General features: G+C 41.9%; 2 protein-coding genes across 4 annotated transcripts in view; both read left to right on the top strand.

Annotated features, from left to right (window-relative positions):
• The window catches only part of LOC131678974 (protein yellow-like), a 342,660-nt gene that overhangs the window by 200,366 nt on the left and 116,964 nt on the right, over positions 1–25,330 (top strand). The gene's annotated exons all lie outside the window — the stretch shown is intronic.
• Positions 1–25,330, top strand: part of LOC131678977 (BUB3-interacting and GLEBS motif-containing protein ZNF207-like) — a 54,731-nt gene that overhangs the window by 12,227 nt on the left and 17,174 nt on the right. Inside the window, exons 5-7 of one of the 3 annotated variants that reach the window (XM_058959478.1) lie at positions 12,572–12,730; positions 12,934–13,072; positions 15,109–15,372. In XM_058959478.1, the coding sequence (XP_058815461.1) occupies positions 12,572–12,730; positions 12,934–13,072; positions 15,109–15,119 (309 nt within the window). In that variant the 3' untranslated portion in view covers positions 15,120–15,372. The remainder of the gene's footprint in view (positions 1–12,571; positions 12,731–12,933; positions 13,073–15,108; positions 15,373–25,330) is intronic. The other 2 variants (XM_058959477.1, XM_058959479.1) reach the window with 2 other exon arrangements.

Here is a 25,330-nt window from a genome sequence, read left to right as displayed (position 1 = left end):
CAACCTTCTTCAGGTTCACTGCTTAACGGAAGTGGTTTTTGTTCATCAACTTCTCCGAGTCTCATTAAAACTTCACTGCTATTGCTGACCCAGTGCCGCATCTCGAAACCAGCTCGTGCGTGGCTAGTTCTGACTTGGATCGCTCGTTCAGCTGCTTCTGTTGGGGTGTCAGCACTATCATAATAGTCATCCATGTAAGTTTTAGATTTAATAGCAGCCGCGGCTTCAGGAAACATGTTTCCACATTCGTCAGCATTTTGGTGCATCACATATTGAGCGGAACAAGGAGAACATGCAGCACCAAAGGTCGCAACGTCCATGAAATTTACATCAGGGGGTTGAATCGGAAGAGAAATCGTTGGGAGTGTCTATCTTCGAGTTTGATCTGGATTTGGTGAAACATTTCCCTTATATCACCCCCAAATACGATGCGCTTTTCGCGGAACTGGCAGATTACCGCTGGCAGTGATGTGAGTAGATCGGGACCCTTTAAGAGTTGGGAGTTCAGTGACACACCATTGACTTGTGCCGCCGCATCCCAAACCAACCGTTTTTTGTTTGGCTTCTTTGGGTGAACAACCACGTTGAGTGGTAAATACCATATTCGGCCCAGATCTGCACTAGCAAGCTCATCGGTAGTTGCCGGGTGTCGTAGCATTTTTGAACATATTCCCGTATCTGTCTGTATACGTTATCGCGCAATTCGGGGTCTTTCGACAGTTTAACCTCCAAGCCTCTTATTCTTCGCATTGCCATAGGTCTACTATCAGGAAACCGTATATCATCGGTTTTCCAAAGAAGCCCGGTTTCGAATCTTCCATTTAGTCTAATCGTTGTCCTCATTAATATATCTCGCTCTCTCTTTTCTTCAGCTGGTTCTAGCAATGGGACCAGAGATACCCCAATATCCTCCAAAACAAACCGCCGTAGAATCATTTCATTTAATTTTTCGTCGGATTCGCATTTGCAAACGTGAATGTTAGCATATTGTTGCTTTGAGTGCTGTGTCCCGTTTGGTCCATACACTGTCCAACCTAACAGCGATCGTACAGCAATTGGGTCTCCCGATTTACCAGTACGGCTTTCGAGTGGAGCGAACAGTTCCAAATTGTCCAAACCGATAAGCACTCTTGGTACTGCATCAGTGTACCCAGCCCCGGCGATATTCCTGAGATGGGAAAAACGTTGCGTTAAATATTGGATGGGTAGACTTTGCGTGGGTAGATTGAGTTCGTCAACAGTGTGGACAGATTTTAGAATAAAGCGCTGTTGTTGACCTCTGCCAGCAATTACTACGTCAGCTCGCTTCGATGACTTTTCATTACGAACAACGTTTGATGTCCACACTAACTGTAGAGGATCAGGATTCCCAGGAATGCCAAGACTTTGGAATATACTCGTTTCTGCCATAGTCAAAGACGACCCTTCGTCAAGGAATCCGAATGTGTCCAAACTACGATTGTCACTATATAATGTTATTGGCACCACTCGAAACAATACTGCTTTATCATTTTGCCCATGAGTGTGGCACTCAGACAAGGTACTGCGTGTGTTCGCTTGTTTAACATATTCTGCTCGGTAGAGCAACGGGTGATGACGTGCACGGCAGTCACCGACGTTCCATCGGTATCTTGACTTACACGGCCACGTACCGTGGTTGTATAAACAAACTTCACATAATTTGAACTGTTCAGCTGTTCTCAGGCGTTCTGCCAAGTTCAATTGCCTAAACTGTTCGCAGTTTCTAATCCGGTGATACTTTTGCCCGCATATTGGACAAGGGTACCTCTCCGTCTCGCTGTTCGTTGCTTCGTCTACGTTGTTGCGCATATGAAAGTGACCTTTATCTTTCATTTTATCTGGCTTCGGAAAATCGCATTTTGGCTGTATCAGCGTAGTCACTTCGCTCGCGTCTGTAACTACCATATCCATAAATTCACCGAAGTGCTTTAATGAGGGCTTTCTGACTGCGCGTTTGAAACGTACCCAATCCAGCTTTATAGTTGCCGGAAGCTTGTCCACGAGTTCCTCGAGTACTATCGGATTTGATAGATGTTCCTGCAACTCCGCCGATTCAAGGTTATCACATAGTTGTTGTACTGTCATCCCAAAACTAATCAATGTCTCGAGACGCTCAGGTTTTGGGGCTTCTACTCGCCGTACTTTAACCAGTAATGTTTTTACGAGCAATTCTGGTCGCCCATACAGCCGTTGTAGGGTGTTAATAATAGATGGTACAGAGTGAGGAAACATCAATTTAGAGACTACTGCTTCACGGGCAGGACCACGGAGGCACTCACGCAATCGAATCAAATTTTCTACATTTCTAGAGAAAATTTTCAATAGGACGTAAGTAACAATGAGAGATTGTCTTTGGGGTCTTTCTCTTCTGTTCATTACTCGGCCATTTCAACATTTACTACTCTACTCTTTGCGTAATATTCTAGTAAAAACCGTCGGCTTTCGATATGTACCTGAAAATTAGTGCAAAGTGTTGTAATGACGTCGTAATAAACGAAAGGTGCCATGCATAAATGACGTAGCATTTTGGGGGGTAGGGAGGGTATACCAAATTTGTGACGAAGTGTGACGAGGGGGAGGGTAGGGTCAGAAGTTGTGCGACGTAGCATTAAGTTTAAAACCCATTGTTTAGAGAAAACAATTTAATGATCCTCCATTTCCAAGAGAAATGAATTTAAATTCAAACAAGTTACTTTTAATGCGGTTTTTCATGAGGTAAATTTTACGATTCGCGGAATTACAGGTTCGCAAAAATACGAAAAAAAAATTGTATGCGGATTTAACTTGCTACATTAGTTAGCTAATGTTGCTAACTAGTAGGCTTAATTTGGAAGCTGAATTAAATTTTCAGTTCGGATTCAATCAAACAAACTTTGTAATGGGTTGATTTCATCGGTCCCAAATCTAACCATTACATTAGTAATTTAGATGAACGTATGGTTCTTAGAATCATTGGCAGCTACACGATTGTGAACTGAGAGAAATTGCCTTCATGCTCTCCTTGACATATAAAATTCAAAACAAAACTATCAACACTATATTTGTCATGAAATGGGCTTATTTTGCACGCAATTTGCTGTTATAATGAAAATGTTGATAAAAGACGTCAAACATTTTGAAAGATGTATCTAAAATAATTGAAAAACATATGTATTTTTTTCATCACCCGGGCGCTTTGCATGGGACGAGGGGGAGGGGGTTGGTAAATGCTACGTTATTTACGAGGGGGTGATTAGAATTTTGTGACCAAACGCTACGAGGGGGGAGGGAGGGGTTAAAAATCGCCGAAAAAAAGCTACGTCATTTGTGTACGGCCCCAAAGAGAAAGTAAACAAAGAGAGGCTCTCAATGTTACTTACGTCCTATTGAAAATTTTCTCTAGATTTGTGAAACCACATACTTCGTTGGCAGTTTCATAGCTGCTTAAAAATATCGGCCACTCCTCCGCTTCTCCTGAGAACGTGGGTAAACCTTTAGGCCAAATTTGCCTCGCGGCTATTTGATTTCTGTTCGGTCCCGCTGCACAAAAGGCATTGTTTTTTAGAGTTCGCGAGTAAGTGGATCTTTCCTCTTCCTCGGAATCATACGAATCATTATCCGACACTAAGGTTTTATCCATGTGACGTTCGATTTTCCCGCGCTGATTATCGACCCATCCTTTCACCTTATCGGCTCCGCTGAACTCGCTTATACGTGTCCTTCCATCATCATCTTCGAGCTTTTGTTCCAATTCGCCCTTTTCTTTAAGGTATTTTTCATGTGCTGCTATTCGTTTAGCTCGGAGGTCGCGCTCCTTTTTTGCGGTGCTCTTTCCTCGTCGAGACGAATCTGCTCTTCTGCCAGTTTCCGCTCTTCTAGCTGACGCTCATCTTCCAATCGCTGCAGCGCTTGCTGCGCTCGAATACGTGCACTAGCTGCGAACGATTTTATGTCGATGTTAGATAATCTTGCCGTTTCAGGATTCTCCTTCGGTGTGAATTCACTCGCTATAGAAGTCGCTCCTTCCGAGACCGCTCCAGCCACTCTTCCGGGTATTGCTAGCTGAAAGCCACTCCGAATACTCCGACTTTGCCTTCCAGTTTTGAAGACTTCTTAGTCGTCCTTTTTTTGCGTTGCTCTCGTGTTCGGAGGCTGTGGTGGAGATTTTGGAGGGCATTTTGAGCACATCCAGGGACGTTTCTCCACTCCAGATGTCACACCGGCGCATGAGTAATGATACCAAGTGTTGCAGGTATCGCATGCTACCATTCCAACATCGGCTGTATTTGGTCGGCCGCATACACACGCTACCAAATCTTCCATATTGAAGTAAATCTTTGAGATTGTTCGCTGGGATGAAGAGTTCTTCGTAGCGACGATTAGTTTCTCGGTAGCTCAAAGTTATAATTCAATTTTATTGTTAGTTTAGGTTAATTTCAGAATATCGTAAATTTGCTTACATTTAGTCTTCTCCTTAGTTCAATTCCCTTCAAATAAATATCTATCAATCGACACCTATAAATTAAAGGTGTTTAAAGAAATATTAACCTATGATAATGAAATATTACAAATTTAATCTGCTCACAAATGATGTTAACCGCAATTTTCTGTTACACGTTGCTTCTATCGACTTGCTGTGTCACCTGGCCAGCTCCCGCCTCTTGTCCCAGTGTCACACTGCTGTCATTCGGCCCAAGGTTCTCAGTATACGGTAGGATCGTTGCAGTGATGCCAGAACACATTCCAAGAGTTTTTTTCATAGTTCCACTCAATGAGACTCCACAAAATGGTTCTGGATCGATAAAATTAGCGGAAGGCCCTCTTCTTGCTAACTCATAGGATTTTTCATGCCCTGCAATTTCACAACATCCTGGAACCCAGTATAAATTGACATGATTTTTCTTCGTCAATTGTCGGAGTGCAAGAATACATTCCCATACTAGTTTTGATCGACATAATGTATTGAGCGCAGCCAATCTGAAAAAATGCAGATGTTTGCATACCGGTATTTCCTATTCAGACATACGTAAGTGCAAGTGGCATATATTGCTGCTTGAAACACTATCGCCCAGTTTGGGATACTAGCGTTTATTCCTGATATATCAACACCAGATCTCGCCCAGTGGTTCATTTTGACCATCTGTGTAGAAGATTACTGATCCTGAACGAAGGGTAGAGCCATCTTGTTCTTTATTGATCGCTGGTCTCCGTCATTTTGTGAGCAGATTCAAAGTTCGGCATCGCATGCGGCCATTTGCAAAAAGGTTTGTTTTAGGGGAAACTCCGCCTGAATAGTGGTCGCATTGGCGGAGTTTCCCCTAAAACAATCTTTTGTGGTTGCACTTGTTCGATCTACATGTTACAAATTGCCTGAATGCAATGTAATCGACCATTTCACTAGAAACGGTTCCTTGGTGGCTTGATACCTAAAATCTCATTCCTTTATTCCTCCTAAACAAGGTTGGACTAACATTTCGATGACGCTATTGCTGCCAGTGCTGCTTGGCTGTCCGAGAAGATTGCGATTTTTGCATGTCTGTAGTTTCGTTTCCTACAGACCTCCGAGCAGGTGTATATAGCATATAGCTCTGCCTGGAAGTCTGTGGGCCACTTTCCCATTAATATCACTTCTTTAATTTTTGGTCTGTAGACTCCTGTGCCAGTCAAGCCGTGTGGTGTCCGGCGGGCTGAAATCTTTTTGCACTATTACCAGCCAAGAATAGAACCTCTGGGAACTGCTCCCATGTCGTAAGAGGCTAGTCGCCAACATGCTAGGAGTTCCTAGGTCGAGGTATTGCTCCCTACCGAAGACTTAAGGAGTTCCTAGGTCGAGGTATTGATCCGTACCGAAGATTTAACCTGGACGGACCTTAAGGTTTTACATCATAACCTTTATCCATTCTGTATTTAGTGAATCACTGACATATAGTCACCTTTTCTGATTCGCTATTCTCGATTGTATACCAACGTTTTAAGTTTATTCTAGCGGTTGTATAATAGCCGTAAAGGACGAAATCTAATTCTACACTAAGTAACAGCATATATTAATATACCGGCTCTTCCACGCCGCGGTTTAACTTCCAAAGCTTTACTTTTTTTAAAAAAGTAAACTTTCACGTAGGAAATTTATTGAATTGGCCTAAGATGGAGCTGTCGAATTGCACAAAAAGTTTTTTATGTTGCAAGCGATCTGTAGATGTGTTAAATTAGGTGTTTTTTATTAAATCTGGAACCGTCTACCAACAAATCTACATTAACAAATACCTTCAAAAGTGACTTCTTGGGGTCTCATGAAGGCCTGATACTAGCTTTATGATACTTTTGCTTTCCTAAACAGTGATAAAAATCTCAATATTCCAGAACTTCACTTTGTCAGAAAATGTAGGGCCATCGAAAGCTAAAACTTCGTAAAACCGCACTCCTGGTCCTCTCTTCCAAATCATCCAGTGCAGTACTCTACGTCACTCGTTCGAATTTGCACCGCTCATATGGTAGTCGGTATTTGCTAGTACTGCTGTTCTCCCATCCATTCTTCTTCTGGATCACCGAGGGATCCCCTGTCGTAGTGTTTATTATATTTGTTAAGCATAATAAACATGTCGTTTGCAATTGTTATTTAACCCAATTATGGGTACGGGTCTCCCTCGGCATGATACTGTACCTTGATGTGGTCCGGGTGCTTTTCCGCCAAAGCAGTATTACAGTTATTATATCACAGAAACTTGGAATACGATTATTTTCTACATTGTGATCAATTTTAGAACTTAACCTTTGTTATCCACTGCCATGGTCAAATAATATACAATGTGGGTTTAGGGCCCAATTCTCTCTACACGCACCCTTCTTTTGTTGCTATATTTTCAATTAGATCCATGCTAACACTCACTAACACAAATGGCTTATTCTCTCATATACACTAACAATCTCTCATTCCAAACGTACAAACGTGGCCTACGCGATAACACAAACATGGTCACAAATACGAACGCCCGCAATCTCGCCAATATTCAAACACCCCGATTGATTAGGTGAACGTTGGAACCTAAGAACCTAAGCTCGCGCAATCATGAATCGGTCACGTCCGGAAGTCTCCGCCCTTGATCCTAGCAGCCCAAGTTCATGCCTTTAGTTGGACCAATAGAAATAAAAACTAGACAAATCGTCCACGCGCGATCATTGAAGAATACGCGAACATGCGAATGGCCACTAGACTGCCCAGAAATTTAATTAATTTTTGAAAACTCAATCCGCCCACCCCTGAGTCGAATCCTAATCCCACCAGGAGTACTTGCGCCAAATTTGAAGCAAATCGGACAAGTCTAGCTACCGGACCAACGTGCCTGAAGTTTGTATGGGATTTTTCGACAATTTACATGGAAAAAACCCACTAGCTCGCATTTTCGCCGCTAAGTGGCACTGTATTTATCGTATTAACACTATAAGTGAAAATAAGATAGATAATTTAATTGTCTACAACTTTGACGAAGACTGCTAGTCAATCCGGCTTTGTTAAAACAAGTTATTAAACTTTTAACGAAGTGATGTCTGAGTCCGTTTTGCATGGGGCCTAGCAGTGGATGGTTGTGTACCAGTACTCGATTTCCACGAACTATACATTTTTGTGAAATAATCGTTAGGTTTAGCTCAATAGTAATCGAGTACTGATACAAAACCAAGTGCTGTTAAGCCCCATGCAAAACTGACTCAGACATCACTTCGTTAACAATTTATTAACTTCTTTTAACAAAGCCGGTTTGACTAGCAGTCTTCGACAAAGTTGTAGACAATTAAATTATCTTTCTTATTTTCACTTACAGTGATAATACGATGCATTCAGTGCCACCTAACGGCGAAAATGCGAGCTAGTTGGTTTTCTCCATATAAATTGTCGAAAAATCCCATACAAACTTCAGAAACGTTGGCCCGGTAGCTAGATTTGTCCGATTTGCTTCAAATTTGGTCCAAGTACTCCTGACGGGACTAGGAATCGACTCAGGGGTGGGCCAACAGGGGTAGTTTTTTTCCTGTCACTCTAATGGCCACACGCTTATAAAAATAATGTGTCCACGCGAAGTTACACACATACTAGCACACACGACAAAACGTCCACATACAAACGCTCCAGTCCTTCGCGATCATCCACGCACGACCACACCCACGATCTCGTAAAAAGTATAACACCCCGGTGACTGCAGTGAATGCTTTAGCACTTATAAATTAACAATCCCGGTCTCGAGAGTGAACCTCCAAATGCCCGTGTTCGCACGATCATGAATCGGTTTCGTCCGGAATCCCCTATTTTCTACCCTAGTAGCATAAGTCCAATGCCTTCAGGTGGATCAATCGAAGATATAGTGCTCATATCCACTAAACTACATAAAAATCGAATGTATACACACAAAGTCACATACACGCAACAGACAAATATAAAAATGCTTGAGCCCTTCGCGGCCATCCACGCAACCTATACTCGCGCTCTTCCAGACATTATAACATCCCGGTGATAGTATGAACGTCTCAGCACTTGTAATCACTCGGACGCGGTCTCAAGCGTGAACCTACAGTCCCCCGCTCTCGCGCATTCATGAATCGTTCACGTCCGGGAGTCTATCCTCGATTCCAGAAGTCTAGGTCCATACCTTAATTGAATCAATTGAAACAGCTCCAGTAGGACAACTCTCGAAAAAAAAATCAGCATGTTATTAATACTCAATAATAATACTAACTCTTCTCTTTATTTTATTTTTATTTATTTTCGATCTCATGCGTTATATTCTTGTGATGACATTTTCGAGCTCATACATCCAAGAAGAGCAACATTGCTGCCAACAATGATTCTTCTCTGCCATCAGACGTTGCCAGGTTTTAGAATAATGGAGATGTATTCTCATACTCGATGGAATCAGATAAGTAGGAACGATCAACAAACTGCAAGTAGTATGTTACACATTTCTTATTTTAACGTATAAAATATTATTCGTATTAAAATATTATTTACAGGCTCCACACATATCTCAACACACACAAATACACACATGCTTGACAGGTAACTGGGCCAAGTGCATTCACTCGTAGGATCTATCATTTCTATGATCGCCTCGATTCTACGAAACCAGTGCACAAGTAAGCTGACATAAGCTAGTCTCATCTGGTGAATGCATGTAACCTGGAAACCCCAGACACGACAGGACGAGACGGACAGACTGGACTCGACGGGGCCTAGTTCAGAGTTTTTGAGCATTCTTCAATGCACGGTTATTGACCTAAAAAAAGAAACATTCGGCATGGTATTTTTCCTTTTATTACTGTATCTTGAGTTGGGTTCATACTGATATTCTCCCATATACATTCACATCCAAAACGTGCAAACGCCCCTAACTTTCGCGATAACACAAAACCTGGTCAAAAACGCGAACTTACATTACAATTTCAATCATCCACACACACCTACGCTCGCAATTTCGCCAACACCCCTTTACTTAAGTGAACTTTTCAGCACCTATAACTTTACAACCGCGTTTTCAAGCATTAACCCACCACTCGCGCGATCATAGACCGGCTACGTTCGGAATTCTCTACTCTCGATCAGCCTAGACTCATGCCTTCAGTTGGACCGATGATGCTCATATTCACTAGACAACATACACCATACCACCATACACTGAAAATTAATTATTAGATTCACGGTCCGCGCGCGATCGTTCGAGAATACACGTGAATGTGCGAATGGCAACACGGATCTAAAACCGGATTTATGCACGCAAAGTTAGAGACACGCTAGCATTCAAATGCTCGAGCCTTTAGCGATCACACTATTACACAATTAGTAAACGCCCACGCTAACCCAGACAGATATGCACTCCTGGACTCGAACGCTAAAAACCACACCTTTCACGCATACACCACCCAGGACTGAACATTAGATTCATACATACAAAGCAACAAGTAATAATTACAGGTAGTCGTCTGGCAACCGGAGGAAGTACATCTCAAACGCAGAACTTATCATTTCAATGATGGCCTTGGATCTGCGTTGCCTGTGTTCAAGGCACCATAGCTTTGTCCGTCAGGTCAAGGATGTATGAAACCTGCTAGCCACCACCCTCGGCCCTAGCTGCCCATAAAGGGATAAAAAAAAAATTCGATCCCAAGCCCTTTAGATCACATGTTTCGGATGATACCATCTGGACTATATTTCCGCTTATCACCAACGGTATAACTGGTGACCATAACAAATACGTCAAGGTTCACTTGATTGAAGGTTCAACTCGCCGGGTAGCCAAAGACAGCACTATTTTCATAACTTTCAGGGCAACGAAAGTTTAATTTCGAACCCTCAAACGCGCGCGATAATGAATCGGTAACGTCCGGAAATCTTTAGCCTTCATTCTAGCAATTTAGGTCCATACATTCAGTTGGACCAATAAAAAAATAAAGCTCATATCCACTAGACCACACGTTCATGACTGAAAAAAACTCTAGTGATATGGAAAAAGCCACTTTCTTCTTTTGTTCTGAACCGAACACGAAAAAATTAAGTATCAGATTCACGATCCGCACGCGATCATTCTATAACACACGCGAATATGCGAAAGGCACACGGTTATGAAATAGAATTTTTCACACGCGAAGTTACATACACGTTGGCACACACGACATACAAATGCACACGCGATCGAGCACGTTAACGTACAAATGTTCGAGCCCTTCGCGATGATACACGCGATCGCGAGTCCCTGAGCCCGCACATACCTGAACCGTACAATGAATATCACATTCAGAATCACGGCCCGCTACAATTGGCCTAAAGCAGTGTTTTAGTGGGCGACATTGCCTGTCTCGTCCGCAAATTGTGGTATGTGATTCTGACGGGGAGCCCTTCCGAGAACCTAGCTCTACAGCTCCAGTAGGTCAACTCTCGAAAAAAAAATTCCACTGGTAGACCCCCTAAATTTCAACTAAATAATCCGAAAGGATTATGAGGCTATATTTAGGGTCCAAAGAAGAATATTTTAAGAGTTTTGGTTCATTAAAAAGAAAGAAGAATGTATGTCCCGATTTTGTCGGTGTCCCCGTTTTATCAGCCTAAAATCCACCACCGGGTTGATAAAAACGGATCTTCATTCGGGTGATATTTCCAGGTCACTATACAGTCCAAAAAATTTTAGGGACGGTGAACTGCTTGGTGGATTGTTGATTACGGTGCATATTATTACATTTTAATTGCCATGAATTAGCATCTAGTCATACATCGAGTAAAGATAAGCGACCACATGTTTGGTTTATTATCCCGTGACTCATCTTTCAATTTCTCGTATCTTTCGTCATTTCTGTCTCTTCATTCTTATTCTTCAAGTTTTCACTTTGCGCCGGTTCTATGCTGACATATAAATGAAATCTCGTAAAAAAGACCAAGCGGGTTAAATGGATGTCGAACAAGATTCGTCATCGAAGACTTTGATTCCCGTTTAAAAATTAGACGCCTTCACCTCGGTCAGACCATATCTGATTTTCTTTCGGTCAAAGATTTTGAAACAACTGAAGCAAAAATATCAGCTGTTGCAAATGTCTCGAAAGTTTGCCCTCATATGCTCAGAATTATATTCTCCAGTCTAATGCAAGCAAATGACATTACTGGCGACAAGTCCTTTATGAGAGCTACCGCGTTAACCTGTCCGTTCACATAGATGAAATCGACGGTGTGATTACCGATTCAATTTGATCATACGTGGGGTGAATGGTGTTGGCTGTTTCAAGGACCACATTCGTCCGGCACTGAAGAGGCTTCAATTGAACGGCATCGAGTTGTTTTCTTGATCTAACTTTCTTCACGATCTTTGCTACAGCTTTAAGGAGATGAAATACTCTACTGATCATAAGCAAATTTTGTGTACTATGTTTTGTTTTCCTTGTAGAGTTTTTCAATCCTTAGGATCATTTATGCTGTGTCGTCATTCGCTGGGTTGGGATTCTAACCCAGGTGTAGTGCAAGAAGATAATCCACTTATCAACTTCGTAATATTCACCCATTTTCTGTCCCATTTTCGATGCTATAAAACTGTGAAAACGAACTAGCTTGCAAAAAAAAATAATTTGAGTTCTTTGTAATTAGTGCGAAACATAACAATTGAACCATTATAAAATACGTCGAATAATAAAAACAATCGGAGCGATCAAAGCATAAAAAACGAACCAAAAAATACCGAAATGCTGTTCATAGTCATCCATGGGGCGGTGCGAACAACGCAACAATATGCTCGCTTGTCGGTCAAATCGTAGGAAGCAATCAGCGCAGGCTATAAGTGGGTTCGAAATCCATTTTTTAATTACGGAACGAACACATTTAATTTGCAGCATTTTTGTGTTTTTTTGTCTAAATATTTTACTGAAAATAGTTTTTAAGATAAAATCACTTCGTTCTAATAAGTTTAAAAATCACTTCGTTCTTATAAATCTTGATTACCAGTGACATTTACCCAGTTTAATTTTAATATGGCCATTATTGTCGTAACCTACCAGTATGAATCGCCAACCGGAAAAATCTATTCTCTTTCTTCCCTCATCTTCTCAGCAAGCAGCCGTGATAGCGCACGCTCAAGCTGCCGCCGCAAACCACCACCAGAAGCAGATCGAGGAACTGAATCGGGCTGCCATGATCCAACGGTTTCAGGCAGCGAATGCAGCAGCCGCTTCCGCTGCAGCATCCCGATCCGGCGTACCAATGGGAATGGTCAGTTTTAGTGTATGTAGTAGTTAGGGTAGTAGTAAAACTAAAGATCTTAACTTCTATTTAGTAGAATGTGTGTTAACAGTTGTTGTGTTTCAGTCAGACAAATCAACACTAAGCTTGAGTAATATTGCAGACTAGCAGATACTAATTTAGGGCGTGTTTTAGTTAGTCAATGATTTGATATTTTCGTTTTTCTGTTTTAGGTACCAGTTTCACTAAATCACCAGATGCAGCTCATGCCACCGATGATGCGACAGGGGCTAGCTATTGGTCCTCCAGGAGCAGCGTTGATAGGCGGAAACATGCTCCGTCCTGGTCCTCCACAAATGGGTATCGGTCCAGGTAGGTACAACCAATACTATCGAAGATAGATTACACCTTACGCCTACACACAAAAAAAAATCCACGCGCGAATGGAGCTCGACTACAGAAAAAAAAACGCACATTCTCTAGATTATACTACAAGTTATTAAAATATTTTACATCTATTGTTTATTTCCACATATTCCTCTCTTAAAGTGTACCGTAACATAAAAAGACATGAAAATATAATCATATACAAGTAGGATTTGTAATATAGACCAATGAACGCGCCAGACGTGCAAGTTCAACCAGTAGGCACTTGCCAGAATACGGCCATTTGATCCCACCCATAACACAACCCATCTGTGTGTGTGTAGTAGTATCCGCATTGTACATCGTAGAATACAGTAATACGTTTTTTAACGTAGCACACTTTACAAGCAAATACGCAATACACGTAGCACACTTTTCGCGGTTTGTTCGTTTGTGAGACTGTGTCACTTTTCAATGTAAATTTTTAACACGATCTGGCAAAGTATTGTCCCACAACTAACTCCATTATCGGTTTCATAATTTCCGTTTGAACTGCATTATGCCATAGTGATGTAAGGACAGCTGTAAAAAAATCAATATTTGTTTCTCGCTTAGAAGTGAGTCATCGCAGCACGTTTGATGGTCATTAACTGCTTCTCATATGTTTATTATGTTGTTGTTTTTTTTACTTGCTCTCAGTGTCACCCGACAGCTTTCCACTGATTGTTGTATCCAATATCTCATTGTATTAAACAAGCATAACAAAAAACAGATCGAATACACATGTAGTTTGTCGCTCAAAACAAACCAAATCCGACCACCGTCTTTTCTTTCGTTGTTACCATTCGAATGACCGATCCCCTCGCCTAAATGTGTCCATCTTTGTCCTGCTTTGTTTGTCATTGCCAGATCCGAAAGAACAGGGTTTGCTGTAGAATTGCAAACAGTTTAGCGAGGATAGTTGAGTTAGTAAGCAAACTTATTTATGTGTCCTATGCGCGAATGAGAACCACTCTTTGTTTTCGTTCTCGTTCGATTATTACGGCTCCATTTTACCAATAATTTCTCAGTATTTATCGAAAGAGTTTAATTTCGACTAGCAGACCAATTGTGCACAGTCAAGGAGGATACGTAGGAAGGATCGAGATAACGGAAGCTCTGATTTGCACATAGGACCATTTGAATAAGTGGGCTAGATTCCATCTAAAACATTGGTCTCGTCGGCAGAAAAGCACGGGAAAGCCGAATGCTGTTGAATGTCTGACTGGGAGGGATTTGTAGAAATGAAACAACAAAGGAGAATGATTGAAAAAGTTACACTAGTAATGAACGCAAGTACATGAGGAAGCATGGTTTGGAGCGTCTAAATCATTGTCGCACATATCAGGATCCACGTGCTATTTTAGCATATGATTAATGTGATAGAAAATATTTCAATATCTTTTAAGGATAGGGACAGGACATATGCTTAACTTGTAGCTGTAGTTTAAGGTGATTTGATTTTTTTTAAATAAGTCGTCAGAAATATGAATCACTACACTTGAAATTTTGATGTGGGGCGATTTCAGCACTTCGAGATTGTTATAACGAAATATCCTTCATTTGGGTAATATTATTTAGTCAATCTTGGACTGCATTTCGGGTCGTTCTATTGAAAATTAATTATTTATATATGTATACGCATAATTTTGTCAAGGGTTTATTACATCAGAGCAGACTTAGTTACATGTCGCTCCCTGTAACGAATTATAAAAAGAAACTTGCACGCAAGTTGTATACACTGCGAATTGTGGAGTTTGTTGATTGATGATGCAACAGCACCAAAAAAATTTACTTTGTTTACAGTAGTTATACAATGCTGATGTGATTTTTAAGCAGCTGTTCTGGCTGGCGCTGGACAAAATTTACTGACAGTTTTTCGAAGTTTAGCTTATTTATTTTATAACGTTTGGAAACGGTTGTTTCTCGAAAGGATGGAAACCAAATCGAAATAAGCTAACTTTATTACACTATTATTCATTTACTCTTTTCTTACTCCTTAGGCTTCATTTGAGTAAATCTTCCGCCTTTTCTCGCCAATCTGTAACGATGATTGAAGCAATAGAAGATACGTTTCCGCTTCATTGTACAATGCAAAATTCATAAACCCAAAACAAAAAAAGCAAAACGAACGCATGCACCAAACCTGCCACCACCGCACTACTGCTGTATCGGCCAGATTGTGTTTTCCAATTTAAATTTTGAATCATCCAATCGGAAACAGCGCAAACTGAAAAACCGAACCGACTCCGATTTGTCGCCGTCATGTGAGTGAATATCTTGATATCTAGTTCCGTATTCAAGTACAAGTGACAAGTTTGTTTTACCCTAACACCGTGTTTTACTTGTTCTTTAAGTTTGTGCGTGTGTTTTTTTGTTTCGTTCGAACTTTTTTCTAGATTTTTGACATTCACGTACTTTTCGCTAGTTGGTCCTAGTTGTAAGTGCTTCAACAGTTGAAGAGAGAACACTGTTTTATTGTATTCCTTGATGGAAACTATATAAAGCCTTTGCTGGCTGAATTCCTTCTGCATTGTAAGTTTGACATATGTTTGACAGAAAACTAATCTCAAGACGGCTACATCACTTTGGCATAATGACGTTATACAAAAGCAAGGTACAGCATTTACTCATTTCCTAGCATTTGTTGCATGTGTTGAGGATTTCCATCTCATACCGTTTTGTACATATGTTTACCGAGAGAAAATATTCAATAAGACAATCCGTGCGAGTGCTGATACGGTTGCTCTTATTATAAATCCGAGGTATGATTATTTTTCATTATAATGTATACCTACTTACTACAACAGTGATAGTGAAAGTATAAAGCAATTTTAAAATTCATAGTTACCACCTGCTCCAATGCTTAAAAGTATATACATGTTAAGTTGGTTGACAAAATATAATTAATACAGATAGATCTTTTTTACGCTAGCTCCTATAAAAATGCTAACTTTTGTTAAAATCTTTAAATATGTGTGTAAATTTACAATTGTTTTCGAATACAAGTTTTTTTTTGAATGCATGCAAGAGCTGGTTTGGAACTGGCAGTCCCCGTGAATGTTTTTTGTTTGTTTCTTCAATTTCACCCGCCAAATCATTCTTTATGTTTTCACATCCTCCACAATTCAGCCCATTTTTCTGCGAGATCAGTCTTTCAATATCGATTCATTTTAATGCACTTCCAATTTTGAACTATATTACCCAATTTCTTCAATCTATTCCAAAATTATACTAGGGTAGACGTGCCCTTATTCATCTCATTAGTCACGATGTCACACTATTTCGCTGATAAATCGGCTTAAACTGATTAGATTGCGCTTAAATAGGTATCAACATCTTTGCTTTGTTCTTAAGAAGACGATCAATAAAAAATCTGGCTTGAAAAATATAAAATACTGTCGTTAGATTGAAGCGAAAAGTCGAGTACAACACACCCTTATTCATCCTACCATTTGAGCTGATGCGTTGAATAGAGATAGCAGACACCGCTCTAACTAATGTGTTCAAATGGGTGGGATGAACAGAGGTGCTAAGATGAATTAGGGCACAGTAACCCTACTAATAAAGACCTACAAAATCTTGCAAAATCCGGAACTCTCGCTAAATCGCTAAATGATATGTAGTTCCGTAATCGGATTCACAAAGACCACACGAATAATGCTTAGCACGCTGAATAGTACCCATGTAATAATTTAGTTTACAATGTCCAGTCTGTGCTCTGATTAGAATACTGCAATTGTGCTTGGAAAAATACAACAAAATTCTTTGACATTTTCGCACTCACATCCGACAGAAAAGATTTAGTTTCAACGCAAGTTTGCAAGCTACCCCATTGGTTGGCATGTTCGGATGCAGCCCAAGAGCAAATCTTATGCCTTATCCAGCTTATCGACATTGGTAGAAGTAGAACTGGTTCTGGTCCAACGAAGTCAGTCGCAGCGCCAGGTCTAGCTAAATCGTCCTTTGCGATAATACCAGAATGACCGGGTACCCATAGAAGGTAAACAGAATTTGAAATGCTAAGTTCTTCGATTTGAGTACGACATGCGATTACTAATTTCGATCTCGAATCTGCTGAGCTAAGTGCTTTCAGGGTAGCCCAACTGTCAGAGCAAAAATGTATTCTTTTGCAAAAAAAAATCCCTATTGAAGGGACGACTGTACGCCACACAGAATTGCGAAAATTTTTGCTTGGAATACGATACAGTATCTACCAAGCGAATTATATTGGTCTAATCTCATTTCACGACAATAGGCACCGGTACTCTGCCCTCCAACAAAGAACTCCTGGTATAACAAACTATGTGTGCACCAGGCATCATCCTTTGAAGGTGGTTTAACTTTGATTGGTATGTCATAACTTCTCTATTGGTCTAGCAATTGTCGTGTTTTTTTACAATGGAGAAGACCTTTACGTCCTAGCCCAGTACACGTGCTATTGGTAGGGTCCAAGCTACCGCACGGGGTGCACTGGGGGCGTGTCGGGCTCGAATGGTGACGCTGCCATTAAGGTTGCACAGAGAATGCGCAAAATTCGCAAACGAAAAAAGCAGTTTTTTCCACACCGTATGTCAGATCTTCATAAAAATCAATCAGCAGTACTGTAACAACATTCTGCATACGCGCAGTCTACTTTCTACTTCAGCCGCAGTCAGACGTACAATCGAGCCAAGTGAACAACAGGCCTCTCGATCTAGTGTGCATTGCCTCGAGAACAAAGGAAACATCGGATTATTCTTGTCATCATGAGTAAAGTTGACGAAAAAGCTCTACTTCGGCCCAACGCTGCGGTCGTTGACTTTAAATTTTGTTTAAAACGACCGAGTTTTAGTGAAATGGAATACCTTCTGAAGGTAAAAATGCAACTAGGACTTACGGAAGTGTTGTACCTTCAGTATCACCATCTTCGCAGTGCAGTGTTAATATCATTCAACACGTTAGCACAAGCCGAGCGTTTCGTTTTGAAGAACAACTTAAAACACGTGGTTGAAAGTGACAACGTTGGAATTAAGATTCCCGTATATATTGAGAATGATTACATAGATGTAAGGTTATATGACCTATCACCTCGTACCCCTTCTGAGCCAATTGCAAAATGCATGTCGCAATACGGAGAAGTAGAATCCGTTACACCTGATACTTGGAGAAACTTCTTCCCGGGTACTCCTAACGGCGTTTTTGTAGTGAGGATGCGGGTTGAAAAGCCTATACCCTCCTACTTGACAATAAAACTCAAAACTCACGGAACTACGATTATACAAACTACGCTATACACCCATGAGGGGCAAATTCCTACGTGCAAGTATTGTAATCAGACAGCTCATCATGGACAACCTTGCGCGGAAGATGCAGAGGAAGACGCATCTCAACCGATTGCCAACTCATCTACGGCAAACCAACCCAAAACAGAGTTTTCAATACCAATGCCTGAACCACAAACGGTGGCCAAATTTGTGGCAGCAGTTACACAGACCATAATGACAACCACAAAAGAAGCATCCAGTACCGCAAAATCAACTGTAAGCAACATTGGCAAGGATAACAATAACAGTGACGGATTTACGTTGGTCCACAATAAGTGCAAGAAACAGGGAAAAACATCTGATCGCGAATACCAAGCCGGCTTCGACCTGGACGTGAAAAACAAGAATTAAACGACCCCCCCGATGCAGATTGCCAGCAAGCCCCGCGAAAGAAGGTCTCCGTTAGCAATAAAAAGTTGCGCGCGTGAGATCCAATATTATAATATTTGTTTATATTTTTATTTTTACATTTGTAAACATATAAAAGATCCACGGCTCCGTTAAGCTACCGCTATGAGCCGTGTCAAATAAACGAATTATAATAAAAAATAAAAAATTCTACATACGCTGATTGATTTTTATGAAGATCTGACATACGGTGTGGAAAAAAACTGCTTGTTTCGTTTGCGAATTTTGCGCATTCTCTGTGCAACCTTAATACCGACTAAACTCCATTGGGCTCCGCCATCATTCCTCCCAGGAACTACCTCTCGGTATTACTTCTGGGGGGATGGCTGTACTTAATGTACTCATTCACTCTCACTCACTCGTTCATACGTCCTGTATGAGGCTTACTTGGGTGCTCTCTCTATCGCACCTTGATTCACTCTCAAACACTCCACATGAGGCTGACTTTTGTGCTCACCTTTCTCGTTCCTTGCGAGGCTGACTTGTGTGCTCACCTTACTCATTCCTTGCTAGGCTTACTTTTGTGCTCGCCTCTACCATACCATGTGAGGCTGACTTTTGTGCTCACTCTTAACATGCCGTGTGAGACTGACTTGGATGTTCACCCTTTCACTCCTCTGCGACGCCATGAGACATCGATAGCTAAGTCCCAACATACTACGCTACGACCCTCCCGTCTTGGCATGAGGCAGTCCACTTTTACGCCTATACACTCACTCTTCTGTCTTGCTTCGGGGTGGCTGGGTTTACCCCTTACGCGGTTGCCAGTCGCTGCGCCAAACCTGCCTTAGCATGAACAGACCATTCACTCCCTTTTTGTGCTTGACCTTTTTCGCTCCAACTAACCAATCACTAGTTAACCGTGCCCGTCGTCTGTTGCTCGGTTCGCCAGATTACCTGTAGCCTACAGGCAATCTGGGTGGTAGCAGCCGAGACTGCGTTCCACTTCTCCACCGATTGACACATCCGCTGAATAAGGGTATCAGGGGTTGTGTCCCAGCCACAGACGTCAAGCATTGCTCTTCTTTCAACGTCGAACCGATGACATACGAACAGTATGTGTTCGGAAGTTTCGTCTACACCTGGGCAGCCCGGGCAGGCTGGGACCTCCGCGTGCCCGAACCTGTGGAGGTACTGTCGGAAACAGCCATGGCCTGACAGGAATTGTGTCAGGTGGAAGTGAACTTCCCCATGGGGTCTTCCCACCCAGCTTGATATGCTAGGTATCAGCCGGTGGGTCCACCTACCTTTCGAGGAGTTGTCCCACTCACGCTGCCATCTGGCGACCGAGGTCACCCTGGTGCGCTCGCGGGCTCCTCTATTTCCACGTAGCTCGAAACACTCCTCATCTTCCCGAATGACCAGCCCGACTGGCATCATGCTCGCTATCACGCAGGATGCATCGTGTGATACCGTGCGGTAGGCAGATATCACTCTGAGGCACATCACGCGGTAGGTGCTCTCCAGTTTCTGTAGGTAACTGGTTACCCTCAGTGCTCTTGACCATGACGGGCCGCCGTACCTGAGGATAGTTACGGCAACGCGTGCCAGTAACCTACGTCTACTGGCGCACACCTTTGAGCTGTTGGACATCATTCTCGATAGAGCCGCAACAGCAGTCGACGCTCTCTTGCATGTATAGTCGACATGGCTGGCGAAGGTCAGCTTGTCGTCTATAATGACTCCGAGAGACTTCAGAATTCGCTGTGAAGTGATCGCGACTTCTCCCACATGGATAACTGCATGTTGTGCCGACTTGCGGTTGTTGACGATAACTACCTCCGTCTTATGATAAGCGAGCTCCAGGCCTCTCGCGCTCATCCATTCCTCCACCGTGTTGATCGCGTGTTCTGCGGTTAGTTCTACCTCAGGGATTGACTCCCCGTAGACCTCCAAGGTTACGTCGTCGGCAAAGCCGACGGTCTTGACCTCAGGAGGGAACTTCAGTCTCAGAACCCCGTCATACATGAGGTGCCATAGCACCGGGCCTAGGATCGAGCCCTGCGGGACTCCGGCGGTAATCGGAACCCTTTTCTGACCGGCATCGGTCTCGTATAGCAGTACGCGGTTCTGGAAGTAACTTTCCAGGATCCGGTACAGACCCACCGGTAGGCTAAGCCGGTGTAACGAGAGCGCGATGGCATCCCAGCTTGCGCTGTTGAATGCGTTCTTCACGTCAAGTGTCACTAACGCACAGTGTCGAATGCCTCGCCTTTTTCGTTGGATCGCTATCTTGGCAATCTTTATCACTGAGTTGAGAGCGTCCACTGTGGACTTACCCTTCTGAAAGCCAAACTGGTTGCTTGATAAGCCGTCCGTACCTTCTGCGTACGGGGTTAGCCTGTTGAGGATAATCCTCTCAAGCAATTTGCCAGTCGTGTCGATCAGACAGATTGGTCTGTACACCGATGGGTCGCCTGGCGGCTTCCCGGGCTTCGGCAACAGCACCAATTTCTGCCTTTTCCATCTATCGGGGAAACGGCACTCATCAAGGAATCTCTGCATAGCTAGCCTGAACATGTTCGGGTTTGCTATGATCGCTGCCTTGAGAGCGCTGTTTGGAACTCCATCCGGCCCTGGAGCGTTGTTCATTGCTAGGGATTTCGCCACTGCGAGTAGTTCTTCATTCGTCACTGGAGCCACCATTTCGGCCGTGCCCGCACTGTCTCGTAGTGCAGGTGGCCAGGGGCTTGTGGCTCGAGACGGGAAGAGTACTTCGATAATCGTCTCCAACCGGTCCGGAGACCGTTCTGGGGATGAAGAGCCCCCTTTGGTCTTGGCCATCACAATCCTGTAGGCGTCACCCCACGGATTCGCGTTGGCACTCTCACATAGGTTGTCGAAACACGCTCTCTTGCTGCTTTTAATGGCCTTGTTAAGGGCCAATTTCGCAGCTCGAAACACTTCACGGCGGTTCTCTCTTGCATCCTCGGTGCGAGCTCTTTGCATCCTACGTCTAGCTCTGAGGCAGGCTGACCGTAGAGCTGCAATCTCAGCACTCCACCAGTATACCGGGCATCTGCCGTTTCTTGGCAGGGTTTTTCTCGGCATAGTGGCGTCGCAAGCGCGTGATAGAACGGCTACCAGTGCATCCCCGCTTAGACTGTCGGTGTTGGCCTCCAGTCCCGGGGCCGCGGTGAAAGCTTCGATGTCGAAGTGATTGGATTTCCACCCGCGTACCTGACAGGGATGCTGCTCACCATAGTTGATCCTAAAGCGGATTGCTAAATGATCGCTATGGGTGTAGCCCTCGTCTACTCTCCATGCCATGCCTGGAACCAGACCGGGCTGGCAAATGTTACGTCAATCCATGCCTCCACCCCGTTTCTACGGAATGTGCTAGCGGAGCCATTGTTAGCTAGCACAGTATCGAGTTTCGCAAGCGCCTCCAATAGCGCTTGGCCCCTGCTATTTGTACAGCGGCTGCCCCACTCTACTGCCCAAGCGTTGAAGTCTCCCGCTATAACTACCGGTTTCTGGCCCACTAGATCTGATGAGAGCCTGTCGATCATCTGGTAGAACTGTTCTATGGGCCATCTTGGTAAAAGTGTGCCGACAACCGAAGACATTCCCCTATATTTTGACACTTTTATTTCCACGAAAATGAAAAAAATTCATCCTCTGTGGTGAAAAGGGAGTTTATAAGTTAAACTTAAAATTTTTCTAGCGCTTTTTGTGGAAACGGAGAACTTGGTGAATCATATCCCAGTAAAGTTGGACGTCGGATAAATTCCTTCTCGGACGAGTTAGTAAGAAGATTTACATCTGATTGTTGGAAAACAACCATTAAAATATGCATACTGGAACAAAATAATTTAAATATCAGAATAAAAAAAAACCATTCAAATAAAATCAATGGAAAAAGGGCAATCGCTATGGCAAAATGTGTTCTCGTTTATTCTAGTTGTAGGGGTATGTGGTTGGTTGTCGGCACCCTTTTGTCTTTGGCTCATAACATTTCTCCAATTGCATAATATAGGGAAATAATCATACCAATGGAAAACTAGAGACCTTAGCTAATATCTAGTGAAGCAATTCAATTTATTCCGTCAATACGAAAAATGGTACTGACAATTTAATGAAATGATAATTTTATACCATATAGAAAAATGAGGTCGGCACCTTAACAAAATTAAAAAAAACTGGCACAATATGAATAAAAATCACCAACATTCACAAAGAAAATAAAATTTACTTTACTTTTAACATCATCCCTCATCGGAAGCCTAATGTGTGTATGTGAAAAGATGGTACGCATAGAACGCACCACAAACGCACTGGCGAATCGCATTCATATTTACAGGGTGACCAACTTATACCACACATAGTTAAATTAGATTATTTATTAAAAGTCAATATGTTACCCAAATCACCAACAGGCATGGAAAGTGCTTTTTTAAAAAAATAGACCGCTCCATTATTGCTGTGCCATGAAAATATGTTTTACGGCTTTTCTTTCTTCAAAATGCTGATTAATGATAAGAAGTTTTTAAATAGTTTGAATGAAAATGCTAATATGCTGCAAGAAGCATTTGAAATCCAAATTAAATGCTACTTTACTGCATATACTAGTACTAATACTAGTACTTGGGTAATTTTGGGTTTCAAGATGAGCTCAAAAATTGATGCTTGCCGTCATTCTAAAAACAAAGATTGCGGAGACTTCAAAATTCAAAAGGGTGACTTTTCCTTGGCGCGATATTCGTCACCATACAAAAATCCAATATGTCGAAGCTATAGTAAAAAATCCGTCATAATAGATTTGAAGGATTTTTTACTACAGACAAACCTGAAAACCTTTAATCTGGGTGCTTTTAGAATAGATGTCGCCATTTTTGATTTCACAATGGCATCAGACATCAATTTTTGGCATCGACTCATAAAAACCGTGTCGAAAATATCCATATTGATTGAGATATAGAGAATTCCGCTAAACCGGATGTCGCCATCTTGGTTTTCAAAATGATGTCAAAAATCAATCTCAATGGCATATAGGTACTCGTCAAGATCGTTACAAAAATATTCATATTGATTGAGTTACAGAGAATTCAGAATTTGCCACAAAAAATGGGGTGCCGACAACTGACCATGTTTGGGTGCCGACAACCGATTTTAGTAACCTTTTTCAAAACTGAACCAAAAAAAATTGTGGCGAAGATTTCGTCGCCATTCAATGTTGAATCACAACATCGAATAAATTCACGCCGTTCATATTCAATGCGCATATTTTTTCGATCGATTTACTACTTTCTATAACACTAAGCAAATGTTCAGAAAAAAAACTTGAGTAGATTTTAATATTTTGGCTGTAAAACAGAACAAACGAAACTGTTTGCTTCAGCTAACGGAACAAAAATTACGTGCGAATATAACACATTGCATTGAAGATCATTTCAATGTCAATTCTTCAAAAGGGCTAATGAGATTTTTGTAAGCAAACTTATTTCGCTCACCATTCCGCTGTCAAGTTTAATTTCACGAAAGATACACATGAATCAAGATCTTTACCCTTGGTAGAATTTCAAATGTCTTCTGTGTTGAAATTATAACAAATTAAGAGAAATCAGCAAAACAAAAGTTTGTTTACAAACCTTGGGCCCTATTCTCACAGTCACGTCACCTAGTGACTAGAAGGGATTTTTCTTCTAGTCACTACGTGACGTGACTGTGAGAATAGGGTTCCTTATTAGCCCTATTCAAAAGTTGATACGGATTTGGCATAACGGTTGTTCGGTATAGAGAACATGTGGCATAAAAGATCAACATATTCGTACTAATTTTAAAAGTAGTTAGTATAATTTGGATGAGTAAACCGAACCGATCGTAGGTACGTTCACGAGACAGATTGATTTCAAAAGAAGGAAAAATAGTCCCCAATCCTTCAATCAAAATGTTAAAATTAATTTCGATTTCAACACATAATCCAAGAACTGCTCATGTTTGAAAGAAGGAATCAACCCCTGTGTATGAGTAAACACGCGACTTTGGTTGTTTGGCCTCGATAACGCAGTAAAGCCGCGTCACATAGTCATCGTCACATAACCTTACTAATATTTTGAAATCGATCAACAAGCGCTACGAATAACAGAGCGCATAGGGGGTGGGCGTAGTGTAGTTGGTAAATCGATTGCCTTGTACGCAGCGCACCTGGGTTCGAGTCCCGACCCCGCACATAGGGTTAGAAATTTTTCATAAGAGATTTTTCTAACCCGAAGAGGCGAATGACTTTAAGGTTAAAACCTCTATAATCGAAATAAAAAATAAAAAAAAAAACAGAGCGCACGTAGGGGGTCGCCGCTTACGACAATTTTACGGCTCCACTTTTTATCATATTTGATATTCTATTTCCTGTAAGTTTCATTGCATCGGTCATTCGACTGTTAGGACTATTTGATACATTCAACCCTCACCCTTCAAATACAAGTTTTTGGAAGATAAAAAAAAACAAATTAGAGGAAAATTATAGGCATGAGATGTTGATCAGCTATACTCTAAAATTCCGCAAGAATAT

The sequence above is a fragment of the Topomyia yanbarensis genome, chromosome 2 (assembly GCF_030247195.1).
Source record: "Topomyia yanbarensis strain Yona2022 chromosome 2, ASM3024719v1, whole genome shotgun sequence".
Taxonomy (NCBI): Eukaryota; Metazoa; Arthropoda; class Insecta; order Diptera; family Culicidae; genus Topomyia; species Topomyia yanbarensis.
The sequence above is the reverse complement of the archived record's forward strand: the minus strand, read 5'-3'. Positions and strand labels throughout refer to the sequence as shown.